This window comes from Oryctolagus cuniculus, chromosome 18, assembly GCF_051225735.1.
Source record: "Oryctolagus cuniculus isolate XC-2025 breed Fujian yellow rabbit chromosome 18, ASM5122573v1, whole genome shotgun sequence".
NCBI lineage: Eukaryota > Metazoa > Chordata > Mammalia > Lagomorpha > Leporidae > Oryctolagus > Oryctolagus cuniculus.
In genome coordinates, this window is record NC_142884.1 from 16,929,051 (window position 1) to 16,951,156 (window position 22,106).

A 22,106-nucleotide genomic window follows, 5' to 3' on the forward strand; every position below is an offset into this window, starting at 1 on the left:
CCTTTTAAAACTTTGCCTGAGGGCGGGCAGGGAAGCAGGAGCAGCCAATCCCATTAGGATGGGGGTGGAGCCTGGCTCAGGTAGCTGGGCCATGTGGCCACCTGGCTACAACTGCACCAGTTTCCTAACAACAACGGTGTCCCCTTCTTACTGCCGAGCAGCTACCAAAATATTTTTGACTGTGACGGGGTGATTCCTGTGGTTCTCTGTGGATGCTGTAAGGAGAAGCCACGGTGGCTGCTCCCGTAACTCCTGCAACCCAGAGCGGGGGCTGAGCCTCAGTGCCATTTCCTGCCGGCTGTGAGCAAACAGGTGACAGGAGATGTCTGCCTCCAGGTGGGCTGACACCAAGGCATGCCGGCCCCGTGGGCACACAGATGTGTCGGAGAGGGAATGATGCCCCCAGACAGGGGCCTGCTCCACGACACCTGTGCACCTGCAGCTGTGATGGGGAGAGGTGGTGTCCTGGGTCGTCCCTGGGGTCCCAGAGTGGGCAGAGAGGGGGTAAGAAGGGCGGAGTCGGGAGGAGGAGGAGGAGGCCAGCTCTCATCAAGACCCAGCTGGACAGCGTGGGGGCCCGGGCAGTAGCCACATTTGGCTGAAACAGGCTCACAGGCCAGGAATGCAGTGGGGAGGAGCAGCCCAGGGGAGGCTCCCACATCCTCCTGCCTGGGCTGACCTGTGCCCCCGCTCAGCAGGAGGACCCCAGGTGCCACTCCCACCTCCTGCCCCGGAGCCTGGGACCTGAGGTAGCTGCAGGTGGGCTGGGAGGACACAGTGCAAGAGGCACCGTGGGGAGGCCCCACCACCACCACTACGCACTCCTGCTGTGTTGACGTCCCTCTCCTGAGAGCAGTGCCCATCTGGCTGAGCCAGCCCTTAGAGGACCCAACTCCAAACACTGATATATACTGAAGCTCCCTGTGAGTTTCGGAGTGGACTGGGGCAAGCCGTAGCAGGTGACTCCCATCATGGGGGGGATCTCTGGGGAGGAACGGTGCAGAGTTGTGAGCCTGAGCATTTGTGGTGACTCAGCAAGGCTGGTGTTGCCTTGGTTGCCAGCAGAAGAAACCCACTCAAGCTGTCTCAGGTGAGACAGAGAAAGGGTGTGCTGTGGGATCTGATACGAAACATCTTGGCATTGTCCCGGAAAGTTCAACGCCTGCAGGTGCCATGAGCCACAAATGCCACACCTAAGCTGTGTCAAGGACACACGGGGGTGTTCCTTGCAGCCCTGGCATCCCATATGGGTGTCAGCTCAGGTCCCAGCTGCTCTGCTACCGGTTCAGCTCCCTGCTGATGTACCTGGGAAGGCAGAAGCTGAGGATGGCCCCACCCAGTACTTGGAGCTCTGGGCTCCTGGCTTCAGCCTGGCCCAGCCCCTCTCATTTCATCACTGGAGAAAAGGCCATGGAAACCACGGGGTTCTTGTCTTCATGCAAGAAAGAATTCAGGCATGAGACAGAGAGCGCAGTGATATGGTTTCACCAGGGATAGGGCATCCGTCAGAATGGAAGGGGCAGAGAGCACCCGTCCAGTCACTGGGATTGGGGGAAATGGAGAGAATTCACTTGTTTCTAAGGGAGTCTGTTTACCCACCTCCCCCTCTCCTCCAGGACAAAGGATGGGGAGTCCGGGCAGAAGGGTTTGTAGTGAAAATTAGCAAATTCCTCCCCAGATTTGCTGGCTTGGGGCAGAGTAGAGGGGCTGCCCTTGGGACATCTGTGAGGGTTTTATTGCCCCATGTTATCAGGTAACCCCTTTGGTCCTGAGGAGAGAGAATTCTCCTGGGAGCTTTCCTTGGTGGGGGGGGGGGAGGGCGGGACCACCTGGGAGGTTAGGGGTTATTAGGGTCTGGGCAGGACTTTGAATGCAGATGCTGGACTGCTGTGGCCAGTTTCCTTGGACCCTTCTTACACACACAGGCTGATTCCTGACTTCCTGCCTAACATTTCCTCCCTCCTCAAGAGAAAAATACCCATAATCGTATAGGGATAATGGCCACAGGTCCATTTTCTGTAGCTACTGTGGAAGCTGACAAATGGGTGAAGAGATGGATATAGGTATTCTGCTTTTGCTGTCTGTCCTATGGTGTTTGAGAGCGGCCTCGGGAAGCAATGTCCTGCTTGGTCCAGAGGGTGGGTCACCTTGTTGGATGAGGTAGGCTGGAAGCCCAGTCTTAGAAGCACCCGGAGCCAGATGGCTTGTCTTCTGCTAGCGACAGAACAAACAAGAACTCAAAGCACAATAGTCTGCAGAGTAGCCGAAAGAACGCGGACGCTCTGTCGCCAAGGAGAGGCAACGACCAGGATTTCCATGACCAGATGTGATGCTAGACCAGCTATTTTAGCCTTGTCTGACCTGGCCCTGGAGCTGTCTGGCCTTGTCCTGGAAAGCATGAACATGATGTTGCACTCGTCCAGTTTGACCCTAGTTTGGGGCATTGTCTTGGACAGCAGGTAGCTGTCTAGGTAGCAGGTCTAGGGTCTGCCTGTCTGAAGAACTGAGTTAGCAATCCCCTTGTGAGAGGCCCTAGTTACAGCAGCCATTCAATGGATAAAAGCTGTGCTTGGTTTGTTTTTCCCAAAGGAGGGGGCTCTGCCTTGGCTCCCTGTTGAGAGCCTGATTTAGGAACTGTGCTGTTTCACTGTATCTGTGAGGGAAATGGCGGGACTGCCTGAAGTTTGCAGAAGTAGGAATTTGCTGCCTGGCCAATATCCTCTCTGGGGCTGTTCCCCGCCCCCCAGGGGTGAGGATAAGGGTTAAATAATTAACTCTCTAGTGGACTGGCTATCCCATGCTTTTTTCCCCCCTCTGGATGCCTACTAGCTACGTTTTGCTAGGAAGTTAGGCTAAGGTACAAGACCAGAGTCTCAGGCTGGGAGAGGAAAGAGACTAATCAATTATTTACATTTGACCATCTATATTTTGGATTATTGCACACCCCCCTCAAGAGATAGGCCCCTTAAATCCTTGGTGAGGACCTATTCAAATAGGTGTAGAACTATCTAGGTTAGCTGTTGCTCTAAGCCCTGTTTTTAGGAACTGACATGAAGGGCTTTTTAAGCTTGATAATATTTGGATAGGTTTTAAGGCCTGGCTGGGTGTGTGAGGCCTAGAGGTATCCATGGGGTTAGAATTGCAAGAGAGATGTGCATATGCTTAAGGGAGGCACTCTGTTGACTGGCATTATGTGGCTGGACCAGGAGGAGAGCAGAATAGCAGGCTAGTACAAATAGGCAACTTACGTTTTGCTGACCCTAGGCCATCCCCTCAGTAGCAGTGGTCAGAGTTGGAAGCTGGGCAGAGCTGAAGGGGCCACAGGGCCTGTGGTTCTGACCCGGGAGTCCTTTGACACCCAGGGCAGTTCCGTGTCCAGTGGCCAACATAAGGTGGTTTTTGTCATGACAGCTGCTTGCCCAGTGCCCTGGCTCCTTATATCAGCAACAGGTGCTGTTTGGGGTGCACTGGCCTTGCTGGGTCTCCTTGACGGCAGATCACCGTGCCAAGCAGCCATTGATTGGCCTGTTGCCTGTCCTTACCTTGCTCCTGCTGCGAGCTTGCTCCTCGTTCTCCTGGTCTCCAGTAAAGTAGACCACGGAGGCAGCCTCTGTGATGTCAGTCAATGGGGTGCTCAACCCAACCCTGATTTTTGAAGATTTCTTTTACTATCATCAGGGTGAGCTAGAAAGCTATGGTCATGGGCAAGTTCTGACACAGCATTTCCCTGTGAGTTAAAACCGTCCCCGTAAGTACGGCCTTTCAGGTAAGATCAAATGTGGCGACCTGTTTGTATATGGTGAGGTCATCAGCGCAACTTCCTATCTCCCCCTCAATTTTTTTTTTTTTTTTTTTGGACAGGCAGAGAGAGAGACAGAGAGAAAGGTCTTCCTTTGCTGTTGGTTCACCCTCCAATGGCCGCCGTGGCCAGCGTGCTGCAGCCGGCGCACCGTGTTGATCCAAAGCCAGGAGCCAAGTGCTTCTCCTGGTCTCCCATGGGGTGCAGGGCCCAAGCACTTGGGCCATCCTCCACTGCACTCCTGGGCCACAGCAGAGAGCTGGGCTGGAAGAGGGGCAACCGGGACAGAATCCAGTGCCCCGACAGGGACTAGAACCCGGTGTGCCAGCACCACAAGGTGGAGGATTAGTCTATTGAGCCCCGGCACCGGACCTCCCCCTCAATTTGTTTAGAAGGGGAGTTCTGCCCATTTACCGTGTACACAGAAAAATCAATGTAGCTGTAATATTTCATAGTTTAATCTCTCATTTTCTGGCTATGCTACTTGGTCCTCTATACTGTGGCCAGGCATTGTTACAGAAAAGGCCAGTCATCTCTTTTATAAGGTCTGGGGATCAAACTGTACATCACAGTGGAAAAACCCATCCATCGGGTTGGGAAGGGTTAATGCAATAAGGCTTCCCTCTTGCTTAGCTGTAGCTGTAGAGGGAGGCATTTCCTCTCCCCCCTCCGAGTGAGGAGGGGAACTGAACTGGAAATGGAGAGAGAGGGGAAAAGCAGCCCTGGAGAGTCAGAGGTATCCGGCTGTGCCTGCGTGGGGGCAGCAGGCCGTGTTGACCAGAGGAGAGAGCAGGGAAAGGTCGTGGTGCCCCGTCTGCAGGGAAGACAGCCCGCCGGGCACTCCTGGATGGCAGGACTGATTGTGGGGTTGCCAGCCGGGCTGTTTCACTGAGTGCTCAAGACCTCCTATCACTCGTGATTGCCGGCTACCTCTAGTCATCCGAGTTTTACCTGGAGGGCCAATATTAGCCTCTCGTAGCAGTAGACAGCGTGTCCAGGTGTCCTTCTAAGAGAGAGGCAAGGTCCTCGGGTCGCAGTCCAGCCAGTGGAAAGCCAAAATGAGCTGGGGGCAGGGAGTCTCCAGGCTTTCAGACAACTGCCTTTCCCATTACAACCTCTGTGGAGCTTTGGCCGTGGGTAAGCCATGGCCGGGACCTCCACGTTCTCTGAGAGCTGTGGGACGCTGGGAGACCAAGAGTCGCTCCTACAGATCTGACCCTGCCCGAGGGAAGACCTGGATGGAGTTTTCTTTCAATCCCTTCCTGACCCCTTCGTAAATTCCCTCAAGGGCTTCTTCGTGGGTCCCTCTGTGGTCACCAAATGTCACCGGAGAAAAGGCCATGGAAACCGTGGGGTTCTTGTCTTCACACAAGAAAGAATTTAGGCACAAGACAGAGAGCGAAGTGATAAGGTTTTAGCGGGGATGTGGCATCCGTCAGAATGGACGGGCTAGGGAGAGAGTGCCCTGTCACTCGGACTGGGGGAGATGGAGAGAATGCACCTGGGCAGGCCAGGTGGGCGGCTCAGCAGAGAGCAGAGGGCTGAGCGCAGTCTTTATTTAGACTCCTGGGTTTTTTTGTTTTTAAAGATTTATTTATTTGTTTGAAAGTCTGAGTTACAGACAGAGAGAAAGAGAGGCAGAGAGAGGAGAGAGAGAGAGAGAGAGAGAGAGAGGGAGAGAGAGAGAGAGAGTCTTCCATCCACTGGTTCACTCCCCAGATGGCCACAACAGCTGGAGCTGTGCTGATCCAAAGCCAGGAGCCGGTACCTTCTTCTTCATGGGTGCAGGGGCCCAAGGACTTGGGCCATCTTCCACTGCTTCTCCAGGCCACAGCAGAGAGCTAGATCAGAAGTGGAGTAGCCAGGACTCGAACCGGTGCCCATATGGGATGGCGGTGCTGCAGGTGGAGACAGCCCACCGCGCCACAGTGTTGGTCTCTGCCCCAGCTTTTGTCCCAAGATCAGAGAAGCCACAGACAGGTACTGAGTGCGGCAGACAGGGTCCCATGTGCCCAAGGGGAGGCTCTGCTCGTGGGCCGCCTTTGTTCCGGGGTCCCCCTTCACGGGGTGAGGTGGGTGGGGGTTCAGAAGCCGTCAGGACCTGGAGCCCAGGCCCTAGTGCTGCCCGCTCTCCCTGGTGTGTCCCCGCCGGACTCTGCCCCGCCCCCTTGCGGTCATCCTGGGCTTTACCGACCCGTGAACGCTTAGATTCTTGTCTCAGCAGGAGCACAGTGTGGAGTGCAAACACCAGGTTATAGACGGCTGCAGGAAATAAGAGGAGAATTTCGTGAGGTTCAACAGCTGTCAAGTTGCCCACTCGTGCGTGGTTAAACAGCAAGGCAGGAGTGGTTAAACAGCAAGGCAGGAGTGGTTATCCGGGGCCCGGGGGTGCATGGGGCCAGGGAGACACAGAGTCTGTGGTTTTCATTGAGTGATGGGTTTATAAACTTCCATTTATCATCATAAAAATATTGTTTTGCAGGCCTCAAGTATTTTACATCAGGAAATGAAGAGAGGCGGGGATTGGTGAAGTGGTTTGCCCGCCACTTGGGGCGCCCACCTCCTGTAGAGTGCATGGGTCTGAGCGCCCACTCCGATTCCCATTCCAGCTTGCTGCTAAGGGGAGGAAGCAGGTGCTGGCTCACTTGCTTGGGCCCCTGCCACTCACCCAGGAGACTGATGAAGTTCCAGGCTCCTGGATTCAGCCCAGCCCAGCCCTGGCTGTTGTGGACATTTGGGGAGTGAACCAGCAGATGGAGGAGCTCTGTCTCTGTTTCTGTCTTCAAATAAAAAAAAATTAATGTAAAGACTCAGAGGCATAAGGAAGGGCCTGGAGCAATGTTTGGAATTCTGTCCACACCTCCCTTGTCTGTCCACACCTCCCTCGTGGGCAGCAGAATGATGGCACACGCTGGCTCTGGGACAGAGCTGATCCAAAGACCATCTCTGAAGAAAGAGAAAGGGACAGCATTTTCCTCCTTTGCAGGTTTTGTTCACATGATGCCTGGAGCTGTGGCAGCCATCCTGTGCTTATGCAGAGAACCAGGCTGATGATCAGAAATTGCAGGGCAAGGCTGGGACACGTTTGGGTCTATGATGATGTCATTCAACCAGGAAACCTCCGTGTCTGGACCCCCTCACCTCCAGACTTTACTGGTTTATTTGAAAGGCAGAGTTGCAGAGAGACAAAAACTGAGCGGGAGAGATCCTCCATGCTTGGGTTCACTCCCCAAACAGCTGCAACAGCAGCGGCTGGGCCAGGCGGAAGCCAGGAGCCTGAAGCTCCATCTGGGTCTCCCACGTGGATGCAGGTACCCAAGCACTTGGGCTATCTTCCGCTGCTTTCCCAGGCCATTAGCAGGGAGCTGGATTGGAAGCAGAGCAGCCGGGACTGGAACCGGCACTCCTATGGGATGCCAGCATTGCAGGCAGTTTAACCTGCTGCGCCCCAGTGCCAGCTCCAACTTTTTGTTTTGAGGACACTGTGGACTCATATACAGCTATTAAGAGACAATGGGAGTCAGCGCCGCGGCTCACTAGGCTAATCCTCCGCCTTGCAGCACCGGCACACGGGGTTCTAGTCCCGGTCGGGGCACCGGATTCTGTCCCAGTTGCCCCTCTTCCAGGCCAGCTCTCTACTGTGGCCAGGGAGTGCAGTGGAGGATGGCCCAAGTGCTTGGGCCCTGCACCCCATGGGAGACCAGGAGAAGCACCTGGCTCCTGCTATCGGATCAGCATGGTGCGCTGGCCGCAGTGCGCTGGCCACGGCGGCCATTGGAGGGTGAACCAACGGCAAAGGAATACCTTTCTCTCTGTCTCTGTCTCTCTCTCTCTCACTGTCCACTCTGCCTGTCCAAAAAAAAAAAAAAAAAAGAGAGCGAGACAGTGGGGAGAAGGGGAGATGTTGGTGCAGCTGTGAAGACGCTGCCCTGGTGCCCACATCCTGTATGGGAGCTCCTGGACTTGGTCCCAGCTCTGCATCTGATTCCAGCTTGCAGCAGGTGATGATGCTGATGTGACCCGGGCAGCTATGCACTGAGACACGGGGTGCAGGGTGCAGGTGCAGCCCTGGGTGGGGGAGCACAGAGAGAGTGCATGGAGGCCACGCACCAGCTCCAGAAACTTCTCCTCCCACTGGCCGCACTCCTCTGCATTTCCGTGCCCATTCCTCTGGTCAGCACAAGGGACATAGCCAAGCCTGGGGTCAGCAGGGATGCCGTTTGTCCCTTTTTCCCAAGAAATGGGTTTCCTATGCTGGGAAGGAAGAGCTTGAGAGGTAGAGCAGCCCACGCATCCTACATTCCTGTCTCCGATTCTGACTTCAAGGACAAACGAGCTTCCTTCCTGTGCACAGAAACCATCTCAAGTTCACATCCGAGCTGGACCAACTAGGAGCTGATAGCAACTGTGGCCTCTGATAGCCTCTGTGGCCATCAGCTGAGCAACCAGCCAGGGAGGACTGGAAACCCTCTTAGAGGAACTGATTCAGGGCTGGCACCGGCCCGGCCGCTCTCCATGGTGCTGACCATTGCTGCCTGCGAGAGCCAGGTGGCGCCTTCCGGCCAGCAGATCTAGGTGGATGCCCACTGAACTTCTTCAGCGCTTGTGGGTTTTTATTTTGACAAGACACTGTCATATCACATGTGGTTGTAGGACAGACAGAACCATCCTACAGAACAAGAAGTCTGAGGGTGAGTGGTTAATTCAGGAAACCCCTGCAATGTTGTCAGTAACCTAGATTCTTCCACCTTTCAGCCTCATCCTCAAGTTAGGCTGCCACTGATCCAGACGTTACATCCTCATGGCAATGTTCAGAAAAAGGGGAGGAATACCACTGAGGAAGAACCCCTCCAATCTAAAGTAACATGCCACGAGAAACAGTAACCTCCCCACCCCCACTCCAATAGCCCTATCCTGCTACATTTTGTTTGCTCCAGCACATAGCACTACCATGACGTGTATCTGCTTATTGATCACATTTGTTGCTTGTTGTTCTCTGCCAGAATGTAGAATTCTGTCTGTTGTGTTTAGCCGTGCCCCTGGCACCCAGGATACTACTGCCTGCCACATAGTAAGAGCTTTGGAAATCCCTGCTGGCAGAGTAAAGGGCTGTGATGTTAGCCAGGACTCCCTCACACACCTCAGCCCAAACATTTCACTGTCAAGGACAAGCAGAGCCGGCTCAGGTCCCCCGCCCACCCACAGCAACTCTCAGGCCAAAGCTGTGCCACTGCCTGGGAGTTTCAGAGTCGGCATCCCCCAGACTCCGTCCTGAAGTTCACCAGATTCTCTCTTCCAGTATGGACCACATCCTGGTGTCCCTACCACCCCTTCCAGGTGGCACGTTCCAAATTTAGGCTGAAATTTTTAAAGATTTATTTATTTGAGAGGCAGAGTTACAGAGAGAGGCAGAGAGAGACAGACAGAGAGAGAGCTTCCATCCATTGGTTCACTCCCCAAAAGTCCACAATGGCCAGAGCTGGGCCAATCTGAAGCCAGGAGCTTCTTCCAGGTCTCCCATGTGGGTGCAGGGGCCCAAGGACTTGGGCCATCTTCTACTGCTTTCCCAGGCCAGAGCAGAGAGCTGGATCGTAAGTGGAGCAGCAGGCCAGGACAGGAACCGGTGCCCATGTGGGATGCTGGTGCCACAGCAGAGGTTTAACCTACGGGGCCACAGCACCAGCCCCTGAATTCTTGCTTTATCTGTCTAAGCAGCATTGTTGGCCAGCAGAGTGCCTCTCTCCTGCACGGCCTCCCCTGGGGACACAGAGCCTCGCCCAAGCCCAGACCTGCTGAATTTGAATCTGCAGCTTGATGACCCCATCCTGCCCACTTGCCAGATGGCTTGCGACCCCTGAAAGGTTGAAGGGTCCTGGCCTAAACCCCAAGGGGGCTGTGGGGCCCAAGGAAATGGAGATGAGGCTCTTCACCTGCGGCAGGTGAGTCAGGTGTGTGAGAAGGGGGTGTTCAGCCACGTCCTGGGATCAGCTGAGCGCTGAGCGCATGTTGGCGGAGACTCCATTTCTTCCCCGGCATGGTCTCATGAGGCAGCACCTCAGACCCCTAGAGAGTAACTTTTCTTTAAAAAGGGAAAAGTTTTAATTACTTATGTGAGAAGCAGAAGAGCACCAGTTCTCCCTTCTACGTCCCCCACCCCATCCCAATGCCCACCGTAGCTGGGGCTGGAGCCAGGAGCCAGGAGCTCAGTCTGGATCTCCCCCACAGTGGGCAGGAGCCCAAGGACTTCAGCCACCACTGCTGCTTCCCAGGTCCGCATTAGCAGGAAGCTGGAGTCTGGAGTCTGAGCTGTGTGTGCGCTCTGATTTGGGACCCAGTGCCTTCCCTGCTAGGCTGAGAGCTGTCTTCAAGATTTTCCTGCGAGTTAAGCCACTGCCAACAATGCAAGCATCCCACACGGGTGCCGGTTCAAGTCTTGGCCGCTCCACTTCCGATTCAGCTCTCTGCTATGGCCTGGGAAAGCAGTAGAAGATGGCTCAAGTGTTTGGGCCCCTGCACCCATGTGTGAGACCTGGAAGAAGCTCCTGGCTTTGACCTGGCCCAGCCTGGGCCATTGTGGCCATTCAGGGAGTGAACCATTGGAGGGAAGATCTCTCTCAGTCTCTCTCCTTCTCTCTCTAACTGCTTTTCAAGTACATTTTTTAAGCTTTATTTATTTATTTGAAAGGCAGAGTTACAGAGAGGCAGAGGCAGAGGGAGACAGAGAGAGGTCTTCCATCTGCTGGTTCACTCCCCAGATGGCTGCAACAGCAAGAGTTGCACTGATCTGAAGCCAGGAGCCAGGAGCTTCCTCTGGGTCTCCCACATGGGTGCAGGGGCCCAAGGACTTGGGCCATCTTCTACTGCTTTCCCAGGCCACAGCAGAGAGCTGGATCAGAAGTGGAGCAGCTAGGACTTGAACAAGCATCCATATAGGATGCTGGCACTGCAGGCGGTGGCTTTACCCGCTATGCCACAGCAACGGCCCCTCAAATATTTTTTTTCATATTTCTTATTTTTATTTCAACATTTAAAATATTCACAGGTTGAGTACCATAGTCAATGACATCTCCATGGAAGACATACCAACAAAGCGTACAGGCATTCCACAGTGACAGAATAACATATCTGACTGTGTGCATGTTTGCCCCAGAGCTTATCTTGAAACACATGTCTTTAAAAAGAAATGTAAGGGGCTGGCGCTGTGGTACAGTGAGTTAATGCCCTGGCCTGAAGCGCCAGCATCCCATATGGGCGCCAGTTCGAGACCCGGCTGCTCCACTTCCGATGCAGCTTCTGCTGTGACCTGGGAAGGCAGTGGAGGATGACCCAAGTCCTCGGGCCCTGCACCCTCATGGGAGACCCAGAAGAAGCTCCTGGCTCCTGGCTTTGGATCAGTGCAACTCTTGCCATGCAGCTTCAGCTGTTGCGGTCAATTGGGGAGTGAACCACTGGATGGAAGACCTCTCTCTCTCTGCTTCTCTTCTCTCTGTGTAAGTCTTTCAAATAAATAAATAAATAAATCTCTCTCTTTTTTTTTTTAAAGAAATGTAAGCGTTTCACTGTATTATTCCCATAAAAAGTAAATCACAATTTCAAGGGATATAAATATTAATACTTTTTTAAAATTTCAAACTTTTGTAACACTCAGTTTTTTCTCTTTTCTCAATAGCTAAGTCAGGATGATGCCTCAAATACATCTTAAAAATAAAAAATAACTCCTTCCCCTGAGTGCTAACAGAATGCTTGTGCAAGCAGAAAAATGACACACAACATACTTTGAAAAGAGCTGAGCAAATTGAGGTATCAACACAGGCATTCTAGATGTGATACACCGTGACATACAAAGCCCTGAGTCATTATCAAACTTCGAACCTGCAGCAGAATCGCCAGGCAGGCTGGTAAGACTCCGCCCGTCGCCTCGCTGCTGGAATTTCTGCTTCAGTAGGGCTGGGGTGGGGGCTGAGGGCTTGAATACCGACAGTGCTGGTCCCGGGAGCAGGCTGGAAACCACAGCGTGCAGAGCACACACTGGCCGCTTGGGGGCGCCGCTGCCTCTTGAGTGCCTAGAAACAACTGGATTCAATGGCAGCGGCGATGAGCCCTTAGGTGAGAAGCTGAGTCCTGCACTTAGGCAATATGTCATATGTACCCCTGTCATGCTGTTCATAGACGCAAACCAGCGCTTTCTTTTTGCTTTTTTTTTTTTTTTTTTTTTTTTTGCTCTCAATGACAGCTTCTCGCGGGTAGCCATCTCCCCATTTTGTGGTCCGCTGAGAAATGTCGACCAAGGTTAGGAGACCTCAGCAGAGTTCTCATGACACGAATCACACTGAAAACACGCCACCGTGTCTCTCGCCCCACCGCGCTCCCACAATCCTTTGCCAAACAGGCATCTGCACCTTGCGTTCGGGTTATTGATTTGCTATCTGACTTTCTCAAGGGCTCGTGGATCCTTCAAGGACAGAACATTCTTTCTCCCAAAGGAAAAAAAAAAGTTATGTAATAGGAACATGTTTGTTTTTCTGCTGTTTGTCCCGAGTGTGTTGATAAGCAGCGAGGAAGTCGTCTCTGAGTGAGGATGCTGCGTGCGAGTGCTCCCGTGAGTCCCCGCGTCGGGGAGGATGGGGGCATGGCTGTGGGGGCACACGCATGCCGATGGGGGCATCTGTGTCTGCCTCTTGCAACACACGTGAAGGGAGCGCCCCTACCCCTGCCCATGCGTGCGTCGCTCGCCTGCAGGCGCAGTGCCCACGCCCTGGGTCTGCACGGTTCTGTGCGTGCTGTGTGCAGTGGGTTGTGCTCCTGAGCCTGGCTCTGCCTCCCTTCTGGGTGTTTCCCTGCCCTTGCCTGACACCCCTGACTCCTTGCTGGGGCGGGGAGGGGGCTCTAGGTGGCTGCTGCACTCTCCTGCCTCGGCTCTAAACCAGGAGCCCGTGCTGAGCCCGAGGGTGGGGCCCTGTGACCCTGGAGCCAAGGAGGCCCTCTGGGAAGTTAGCAGCTGGAGATTAGATTCTGTGGGGTCATGGGAGGAAAGGAAAGAGAAGGATCCAGGTCTGCCCCGGGAAGGGCCAGTCCCAGGGTCCTTCTGAGAACAGCAGGGCCGGCCAGTGCCTGTTCACTGAGCACCTGCCATGAGCCTCGTATCATCACATAGATGCTATGGTTCATGTGCAATGTTAGATACCGAGTGTATTATGCCAATAAATGGCAGTGACATGGATTGCGTTAGCTCTGAATTATTTTTTATCATGATCTTGCTTTCCAGTATGCTACGCCATCTAGGAGAAGGCTCAGAGAGGTGTGTTCACTTGCCTGAGGTCAATCAGCAAGTAGGTGCACCTGCAAGTTTCTAGCCTCTAGCTCTTACCCGAGGCACTGCCCTGCCCAAGGTGAGAGACACAGCAGCTGGGGGGGGCCGTGGGGAGCAGGCGCAGCTGCATGACTGTGGATGGAAGCCATCCCTTGTTGGTGTTGTGTTTCTATGGTTACTGAGGCCTTACTATGTGCCTGGCAGCACAGTAGGAGTTTCATAATAAGAATGATGGCAAGAGCTAGGTCCCACGTGACTTGGATTTACACACTTACCGCTTATGTCAGCATTCATTCAAAAGGCAGAAAGAGGAGAGAGAGAGAGAGGTGCTCCATCCACTGGTTCACTTTCCAAATGCCTGCGATGGCCAAGACTGGGCAGGTGCAAAGCCCAAAGCTCAATCTAATCCAGGTCTCCCATGTGCGTAGCAGGGACCCAAGCATCTGAGGCAGCCCCACTACCTCCCAGAGTCTGCACCGGCAGGAAGCCGGGCTCGGGAGCCGGAGTTGGCACTCGAACCAGGCACCCGTGTTGTGGGACTCGGGTGTCTTAATGGCTGGACCAAGCACCTGCCCCTTATGCCAGCCCTCTGCAGTGGACATTAGTGCTGTCCCCAGGAAGCCCTGGAATGCAGTCATGTGTGCAGTTATGGAGGAGCTGGGATTTGGACCCAGGCACTCTTGCAGTGGAGGGAGAAGTACCACCCATTTCACAGACTGGAAGACAGAGGCACAGGCTTGCACTCACAGAGCCACAGAACCCTTGATTGTCTCATGGGCACATTCATATGCTTGGTCCCAGTTTTGTCTGGCAGGAGGCAGGGCAGGAGCCTGGGAAGGGCCATGGCCCGGCTCCTACACGTGCCCGCCCCTGTCCAGCCCCGGGGCCCCAGCTGCCCCCGTTGCCTGTGCCACTGTAATGCTGCCTTGAGCTCATGGCACTGGAGCTTGCTGACTGGTCCCAGCTCATGGCGCATTGTGCACGCTGAGTCTACGTTATCTTTGGTGAGTTTTGGACTTTCTTTGCTTTATCACAATATTTATTTATTTTACTTGAAAGTCACAGTTATACAGAGAGAGAGGTCTTCCATCCACTGGTTCACTCCCCAAATGGCTGCAATGGCCAGAGCTGCGCCGATCTAAAGCCAGGAGCCAGGAGCTTCTCCTAGTCTCCCATGCGGGTGCAGGGGTCCCAAGGACTTGGGCCATCCTCCACTGCCCTCCCAGGCCAGAGCAGAGAGCTGGACCAGAAGTGGAACAGCCAGGACATGAGCCGGTGTCCATATGGGATGCTGGCCCTGCAGGCAGCGGCTTTACCTGTTACGCCACAACACCTGCCCCTTTATCACAGTCTTTAAGGTTTTCCACAGCTGGGCAGGTCCACCACTTATTTCCTGTAGTCAATTTCCAGCCTTGGTTAGGAAGGGTCCTGGGACACGGCTGGGACAGAGGTCTCCTCCCCCCCCCCCCCCCCCCGTGAGCCCGTCTTCCCATGTGGGCAGCATAACCAGGACTGACTTCTTCTTGTCCACTGGTGAGCACTCTTTGTATAAAACAGCTATTAACCCTTTGCTGTGCACAGTGCGGCAAAAAATCCCTCCAAGCCTTTTGTACAGTGTCTTGCTAAGATTTTCATTCTTAAAGATTTGTGTATTTGTTTGAAAGGCAAACTCCCCAGATGCCCGAGACAACAAGGTCTCTGCCAGGCCAAAGCCAGGGGCCAAGAACTCCATCCGGGTCTCCCCTGGGGGTGGCAGGGTCCCAGGTTCTTGAACTGCCACCTGCTGCCTCCCAGGTGCGCATCCGTATTAAGCCGGATGGGAAGTGGGGCAGGGACTCCCCTAGGGATGCCAACGGCCCTGGTTGCCTCTTACCCACGGCGCAAAGGCCAGCGACGTGTCACACAAACACCCGAGCGCCTTTCTGGGCGCTGAGTTTCCGCCTGAGCGAGCGAGGTCTCCGCCCCTGCGCCCCTCCCCTCCCGAGCCCTTATCTCGCAGCTTCTCCCTTCCCACGGGTCAGGCCCATAAAAGCGCGCGTGGCAGCCCGCTCCCGCAGCCTCGCCATGTCGCTGCCGCCGCTGCTGCTGCTGGCCCTGGCCCTGGTGGCCGCCCCGGGCGCCCGAGGCGCCTGCCCTGCGCCCGCCGACCTTAAGAAGGAGGACGGCACGCGCACGTGCGCCAAGCTCTACGACAAGAGTGACCCCTACTACGACAACTGCTGCGCGGGCGCCGAGCTGTCGCTGGAGCCCAACACCGACTTGCCCTACCTGCCCTCCAACTGGGCCAACACCGCGTCCTCGCTGGTCGTGGGCCAGCGCTGTGAGCTCACCGTGTGGTCCAAGAAAGGCAAGGAGGGCAAGACGCGCAAGTTCTCGGCCGGCGCCTACCCGCGCCTCGAGGAGTACCGCCGCGGCCTCTTCGGGGACTGGAACAACGCCATCTCCGCGCTCTACTGCAAGTGCGTGCGCCCCCGCCCCGCCCCCCATCCAGGAGGCAGCCCACCCCGTGGTCCACGCCCCTTGCCTCGCTTAGCCACACCTCTGGGATTCGCAGAAGCTGACCACACCCCAGCCCTCTAGCCTGTCTGGAAGCACCCCCACACCACCTTCCCTAAGCGGCAGCCCCAGGGCCCCTCAGACCCACCGCCCACTCACAGCCCTGGGGCCCTCCCAAACCAGCCCCAGCCACCCCTCCTTCCAGGAGCCCCCAGCTCTGAACCCTCCCAGGCCAGGACCCCCGGCTTCCCAGTCGCCTCCCAAACCCTGGGTGTCTTGGTGAGCATCTCCATCTCGATGCTATTGTTGCAGGTGCTCCTGAGGCCCTGAAAGACCACCACCTGCGACCACACGCAGCGCTGAGCCCCATCCCTGCCCGTCCCCGGTGTCTGCTGCAGCCCCGGGGGCAAAGGACTTCCTGCCGCCCCCACTCTGCCTTCCCTGAAATACAGCCCCTGTGAAGATGTCCCTGGCTGCCATCTGCTTGTGTCTGGGGCCGAGTCCACTCAGGACCCACTGGAACAGGGGAGGGAGTGGGGCGGTCAGGCCTGGGGCGGCTCCTACCAGGGGGACGATGCCAGGGACAAGGATCAGCTGTGCACCATGACCACACCCACAGTCGCCTGCTGGGGCACCGCTGGCTGCTGGCTCGCTACTGAAATGCTTCCCATGCTTTTGGGTTAACGGCCTGGCCTCCCAGGAGCCCCCACACCCACAAGGGGAAGCAGGGCCCTGCTAGGACCCCCATCTGTAGAGGCGTGGCCAGACCCGAAGCCTGGGCTGGCTGTGACCGCTCCTCCCCAGCACAGCTGTGGAGCACGCTCTAGCTGGCGTACTTTCTGCTCAGCTTGCGGTCTGTGTCCCCACAGTGACCATGGATGAGGCTCTGGATGGATACTTGGTCTGGGGGCTCTGGGGGTCCTGGGAGGAGAGGCGTGGGGCCAGCTCTTGTTGGGGGGGGGTGACAACTGCAAATGGTGGAGAGGGAGGGAGCTCTTGGAGATGTTGAGAGTTGAGGGGAGGGGGTTGTATGAAGAGATCAGAGGTCAAGGTCAGCCCAGGGGTCCGAGGTTTCGAGGATGCGCTAGTGGGGTAGAACCGGGCGAAGCTTTGGGCTCAGCATCCACGGGCAGCCGTGTTTATTGATCCACTCAGCACAGATTCTGCAGCACCTACTGGGCGCCTGGCGCAGAACCTGCAGGAGTGGCCCCACCTCCTGGAGCTCCGGGACATTGAGGATGTCACATGAGAAGCCCAGGACCAGGCTGGAGTGGGGGCCGGCCTGGGAGGGGGTGTGTGTGATCACGGTGGGGCTGAGGGCTCAGGAAGGGGACCTTGGGGGTGCCGGGGCGCTGATGGGGGTCAGGGCCTTCACTCGCGGAGCTGTACGGACACGGAGGAGTCGGTCACCCGGGTCCGCCGCACTCCCCCTGGCTCCTGGCGGTTCTTGGTCTTGTGTAGGAAGTGGACAAAGCGCACGCCGGATCCGTACTGGCGGAACACGTGGGCTACCTGGGCCAGCAGCTGGGTCAGGAAGGCATGCTGCCAGGCCCCCCTCCCACGAGCCCTGCTCCACTCCCTCCCCCTGGGGCAGGGGCATGGAGACAGCAAGTCTCACCTGGACCCAGCGGCCCGGGGGGCCTCTCCCGTTGGTCCGGGGGGCCACGTGGTGCTGCGCGATGACTGTGCGGCGGTCAGCGGCCAGCAGCCACACGTGCAGCTCGTACACGCAAGCGTCCAGGCGGCTGTCCTCGTACCTGGGGGTGGGATTGAGGCCGTCAGCGGCTGCCACAGTGCCACGGCCACTGGCTCCGTTCCCCGTGCCACACACACTCACTGCATGCACTTGGCATCACAGGGCAGTGACTGCAAGGGATTCAGAGTCCAGTGGGGTGACAGTCAGGCGTGGTCAGGGCTGGGGGGTGCCACCCACGGCCCTGCGGCCAACGCATCCAACCCAGCTGGGGGCAGGGGTGGTCAGGGAAGGCTTCCTGGTGGAGTCATGTGGACGGGACACCCCCCCCACCAAAGATAAGGAGGAAGAGAGGGGGACAGGCACCCAAGGAGGAAGGAGCAGCCTCGGCACGGCCCAGAGATGGAAGAGGCTGGGCCACTTCCAAACGGAAAGGGTCTGGGGCGGGCCCTGCGTCACCACGGAGCACGCACCAGTCCATGACGGTGATGTCGGGCTGCTCATCATCCAGCAGCTCCTCCCACAGGCCCTCGGCCAGGAGGTCCACACACTGCCGCTTCACCGTCCAGCTGCGGGCAAGCGGCCCTGGTCACAGCGCTCCCCTGGCCCTGCCTCCCGGCCCTGGCCCCACCCAGGGCAACACCCTTCGAACCCTGTGCTGCTCAGATGAGAAAACTGACGTTCAGGATTGGGATAAGCCCAAGGTGAAGTGGCAGAAGCAGAACCTAAACCCCGGGCGGGCGCAGGTGCTTCAAACCATGTGAGGCTTCCCGGAGGATGCCTAGTGGCCTGGGGTGACCCCTCCCACCGCAGGGACAGCCATCTCTGCGCGCCAGGCCTCGCAGGAGCCGGAGCCGGCGCTCCTCTGTGACTGGCTAGGCCATGGAGCCCCCAAGGGGCCCAAGTCAGTCTCTCTGGGCCCCAGAGTGAAGAAGGCCACAGGGCCCCAGCAACTCACCTGAGGCCCTCCTGAAGCTGCTCCATGTGAATGTGCCATCCGCGGAAATTGCCTGGCAGGTGGCAGCAAGAACAGTTAGGGTCTCCCCGGCCCCAGGCGGCCCTGACCTCCAGCCCGGCCCCCAGCACTTACCCAGAGCCTGCAGGGGTTGCTGGGTAGGACCAGTAGGGGGCGCTGGCTGGTAAATGTTGATGCCTGGAAAGTGCAGGGGAGCGCAGCCTCAGGCCCCTTCCACATCCCCATCCTCGCCATTCCCCACCCCCAGGGCCGCACTGGAAGGACAGGAACCTGCCTCACGCCAGACCAGCCCGGCAGGGGCAGTGAGTCAGGCCCCGGGGGAGCGGCTTGCAAGGTCCTGGGGGAGCCGAATGATAGGGGTGGGAGGAAAGGGGTGAGACAGACAGAGGGACCCAGGGAGGCACCCAGAGAACGAGGCGGAGACAGGCGATGGTGCGAGGCAGAAATGGCAGGTGCTGGGGGGCGGGAGGATGGCGGGGGGCAGAGAGCGCCAGAGCCAGCGAGGGGCGGAGAGAGCTAGCAGGACAGGGGAGTTGCAGAGCGGGCCAAACAGAGCCCCAGCGACAGCAGAGGCAGAGGGGCGCGGGCGGATGCAGAGGCAGACGGCCCGGGCGCACCCTCGGGGTTGGGCGAGCGCAGCAGGTTGCGGTAGAGCGGCCGCCGCACGAGCAGCAGCTTCCAGGTGAGGCGCGGGGGCAGCTCCAGGCCCCCGCCCAGCGGCCCCCACTCCTCCAGCAGCAGCTGCCGGGCGCTGGCCTCGGACGGCGGCTCGGCCTGCGGGGGCCTGGGGCTCTCCGGGGCCGCGGGCGACGGCGACGGCGGCGGCGGCGGCGAGGGCTGCGGCGGCGGCAGCTCCGGGGACCTCGTGGGCCCCTCGGCCTCCGCCTCGCCGCCCAGAGCGTCGTCGTCCCGCTCCTGCTCCATCCGTGAGGCCGGAGCGACTGTCCCGGTTCCGCCGGGCTCCGGGTTAACTGGGGGCGGAGGGGGCGTGGTGCCCCAGCCGGGTTTTAAGAGCGGGGCGTGCCGGGGGTGGGGGGAAGGATCTGCGCCCTCAGGGCCCTCCTCCTTCAGACTGGGGAGACCAGCCCCCTCCCCCAACCACGGACATGCTCCCACAGACCAGGGAGCCAGGCCTCCTCCTCCCTCGGACCCACTCCTCCCTTAGACTGGGGAGAGCAGCCCCCGGCCCCTCCCCACCCCACCATGCACCTCCTCCCTCAGATCGGGGGCTGCACATCCCTGGTTCCTCCTTCCTGAGACCCCTGCCCCTGCTGGGTTTCCTGGACTTTCTGCCCCAGTTTTCCAGGGCCAGCGGAGGCCCAGGCCTGGCCTAGGAGGGGGTGACAATGGAGCTAATGCCAGGCTTGTGTCTCTCTAATGAGGCTCATCTGCCTCATTAAGATCGGGCCTCAGATCTGGAGGGGGCGGGATTAAAAGGCTAATTAATAAAGACTCTCCCTTCCCCCTCCTCACAGGGAGGGGCGGTTCTAGCCTCTGCCACTTCCTCCTCTGCCCCCACCAAGGGACACACCCCTGGGACCCTGGTGTTGTCTGTCCTGGAGACCAAGGTGGGCAGGGCAGGGAAGCAGCGAGCAGTCAGGGAACCCCCAGGGACAACGCAGGGCTGCGGGGAGGGGAGCGGCCAGCCCCTGGGCTTTTTTGGGGGTGCCGGCCCCCCTTGCTGGGCTGGGGCTGGAGCCTCCTCCCTCCCGCTCAGAGGTCACGGGGAGTGCGGGGTGTGGGATGGGGCAATGGTGGGCGCAGAGGAACCTGCGGAGCCAGATGCCCGTGGCCACTTCCTGCTGGACCACACCCCCACCTGGCTCAGGTTCACACCAGGCAGAGCAGCGTTGCCAAGCCAGTTTCACCCTCACAAAGATGAGGAGGTCTGGGCTGCTGCGACTGGAATTTTATTTAGTTTTTTAAAGTTTACTCGTTTTGGGGCCGGTGCTGTGGTATAGTCGTGATAAAGCTGCCGCCTGCAGTGCCAGCATCCCCTATGGATGTCGGTTCGAGTCCCAGCTGCTCCTCTTCCAGTCCAGCTCTCTGCTGTGGCCTGGGAAAGCAGTGGAAGATGGCCCAAGTGCTTGGGCTCCTGCACCCCATGTAGAGACCCAGAAGAAGCTCCTGGCTCCTGGCTTCGGATCGGCACAGCTCTGGCCATTGCAGCCGTTTGGGGAGTGAACCAGTGGATGGAAGACCTCTCTCTCTCTCTCTCTCTCTCTCTCTCTCTCTCTCTCTCTTCTCTGCCTCTCCTTCTCTCTCTGTGAAACTCTGCCTTTCAAATAAATAAATAAATCTTTAAAAAAACAAAAGGAGAAGAAGGAAGAAAGAAAACTGATGTGTCCATCCCGGTCTGGTGAGCCCCACATGCTCACCCGCACCTGCTGCCCCACACTCCCTGGGAATGTGTGCTGGGACACTCACGGAGCCCACGCCCCGTGACAATGTTGCTGTGACAGTGGGCTGCCTGCGTGCGGGGCATCACTCCAGGTCCTGGGAGCGACTCATCGTGCTCCACACCCACCCTGGGAAGCAGACGCTGCAGCCGCGCCCCAGTGCACAGAGAGGTCTAGCCACGCGGCTGAGGCTGCACAGCCGCCTTCACACAAGGTCTCAGATGCGGTGCACAGGGACACGGGTGGCCCCAAAGAGAAAAAGTGGCTCGCACGGGCCCAGACAGGAAGTGGCCATGACCTTCCTTCACTGAATCTCCACCCTGACCCCGCTGAACCTCACCACAGCCCTGCAGACGGGAAACTGGTCTCGCCATCCTTAAGCTGGGGAACTGAGAAGGGATCTGCCTGGGGAGAGACGGAAATTCACCAGAGCCTGGGGGATTGTGGGACCTGGGCAGGGGCTGGGCTGGGGGGAGGCACCTGCAGGGCGTGTCCCCGCTGCACACGGAAGTCGGCCACAGATTCCCGGCAAACACTGACAAGAACCTTCGACACACCCACACCCGCATGTGTGGCCCAAAACACTCCTGGCCACCGTAGGCCCACAAGCTGGAGCCCTCATCCTGGGTCCCACCCGCCCTGCGTCAGCCCTGTGGTTGTCATCCGGGGGAGGAGGTGTGTCAGCTGGGGCGGTCAGAGCAGTTCCCAGGTCAGAATCCAGGGCAGGGAGTGGCCCAGAGCCAGAGGAGGCTGTGGCAGGAGCTTGGCAGAGTCTGCCGGCTGGCTGGCACGGATGCCCCTCTCCCTCCCCCCACCTGCCCAGGCTGGCACTCGGTCATCTCCCTGGGAGCCTCCCTCCCCCATACACATGACAGCCAGCAGTTGTCCCAAAGTCCAAACCCAGCCTCGCACTCTGCCAGCTAAACCCCCCATGACTCCCCAGTTCCCTCCCCCAGAAAATCCCAGCCTTCCGGCCCCTGTCTCCATGATCTGCTCCCTGCTGGCTTAGGGCTTTTGTTGGAGGGCTTCACCCTCCCCGCTCAGGGCATTTGAGCCAGGCCTCGGGGGTGGGCGCCAGTGTCTACAGAGACACCTGCTCTCACATCTGCACCCAGAGTCTGCATGGGCAAGTGCATGCCGACGTTAGGGAGCCCGGGTGGGGCTCCTGCCTGTGCCAGGCTATGTATGCGAGGGAGCCCCAGGCTGTGTGAGTGCTGCTTGCCCCAGGTTGCTGCCACTCGGGATCAGGTAGTGAGGCGTGGGCAGTGTTTTGATTGCGCAGGAGAGGGTTTGATGATTTCTGGTAGGACCAAGCACGCTCCCACCCCCGGCCCCAGCGATCCGAGCAGTCAGCCGCAGCGAGTGCTCTGGGGGATGGGGGGGGGGACCCCGGCCCAAGCACCCGTCAGAGCTGGGAGAATAGGGAAGGCCCT

The 22,106-nt window shown here is 57.9% G+C and overlaps 2 protein-coding genes across 3 annotated transcripts; one reads left to right on the forward strand and one right to left on the reverse strand.

Moving 5' to 3' along the window:
• The first annotated feature begins 15,164 nt into the window (after positions 1 to 15,164).
• On the forward strand, positions 15,165 to 16,071 carry SYCN (syncollin). Its single transcript, XM_008257146.5, has 2 exons — positions 15,165 to 15,568; positions 15,918 to 16,071. The coding sequence occupies exons 1-2, from the start codon at positions 15,174 to 15,176 to the stop codon at positions 15,925 to 15,927; spliced, it is 405 nt and encodes a 134-aa protein (XP_008255368.1). The 5' UTR covers positions 15,165 to 15,173; the 3' UTR covers positions 15,928 to 16,071.
• A 643-nt stretch (positions 16,072 to 16,714) lies between these two features.
• Positions 16,715 to 19,260, reverse strand: NCCRP1 (NCCRP1, F-box associated domain containing). Of its 2 annotated transcripts, none has more exons than XM_002711454.6 (6): positions 18,892 to 19,260; positions 18,389 to 18,451; positions 18,257 to 18,308; positions 17,772 to 17,867; positions 17,224 to 17,362; positions 16,715 to 17,117 (listed from the first exon to the last, which is right to left on the reverse strand). In XM_002711454.6, exons 1-6 carry the CDS (start codon positions 19,196 to 19,198, stop codon positions 16,977 to 16,979), a joined length of 798 nt encoding a protein of 265 aa, XP_002711500.2. In that variant the 5' UTR covers positions 19,199 to 19,260; the 3' UTR covers positions 16,715 to 16,976. The 2 variants fall into 2 exon arrangements, with proteins under 2 accessions (XP_002711500.2, XP_051702632.2); XM_051846672.3 differs by having other exon boundaries at positions 16,878 to 17,113.
• Positions 19,261 to 22,106: the final 2,846 nt, after the last annotated feature.

Coding starts and splice junctions, on each gene's coding strand:
- SYCN (XM_008257146.5), top strand. CDS start 15,174: ATGTCGCTGCCGCCGCTGCTGCTGCTGGCCCTGGCCCTGGTGGCCGCC.
- NCCRP1 (XM_002711454.6), bottom strand. CDS start 19,198: ATGGAGCAGGAGCGGGACGACGACGCTCTGGGCGGCGAGGCGGAGGCC. Junction 18,452..18,891: donor GCGCTCGCCCAACCCCGAGG/GTGCGCCCGGGC, acceptor TGCACTTTCCAG/GCATCAACATTTACCAGCCA. Junction 17,363..17,771: donor GACATCACCGTCATGGACTG/GTGCGTGCTCCG, acceptor TCCCACCCCCAG/GTACGAGGACAGCCGCCTGG.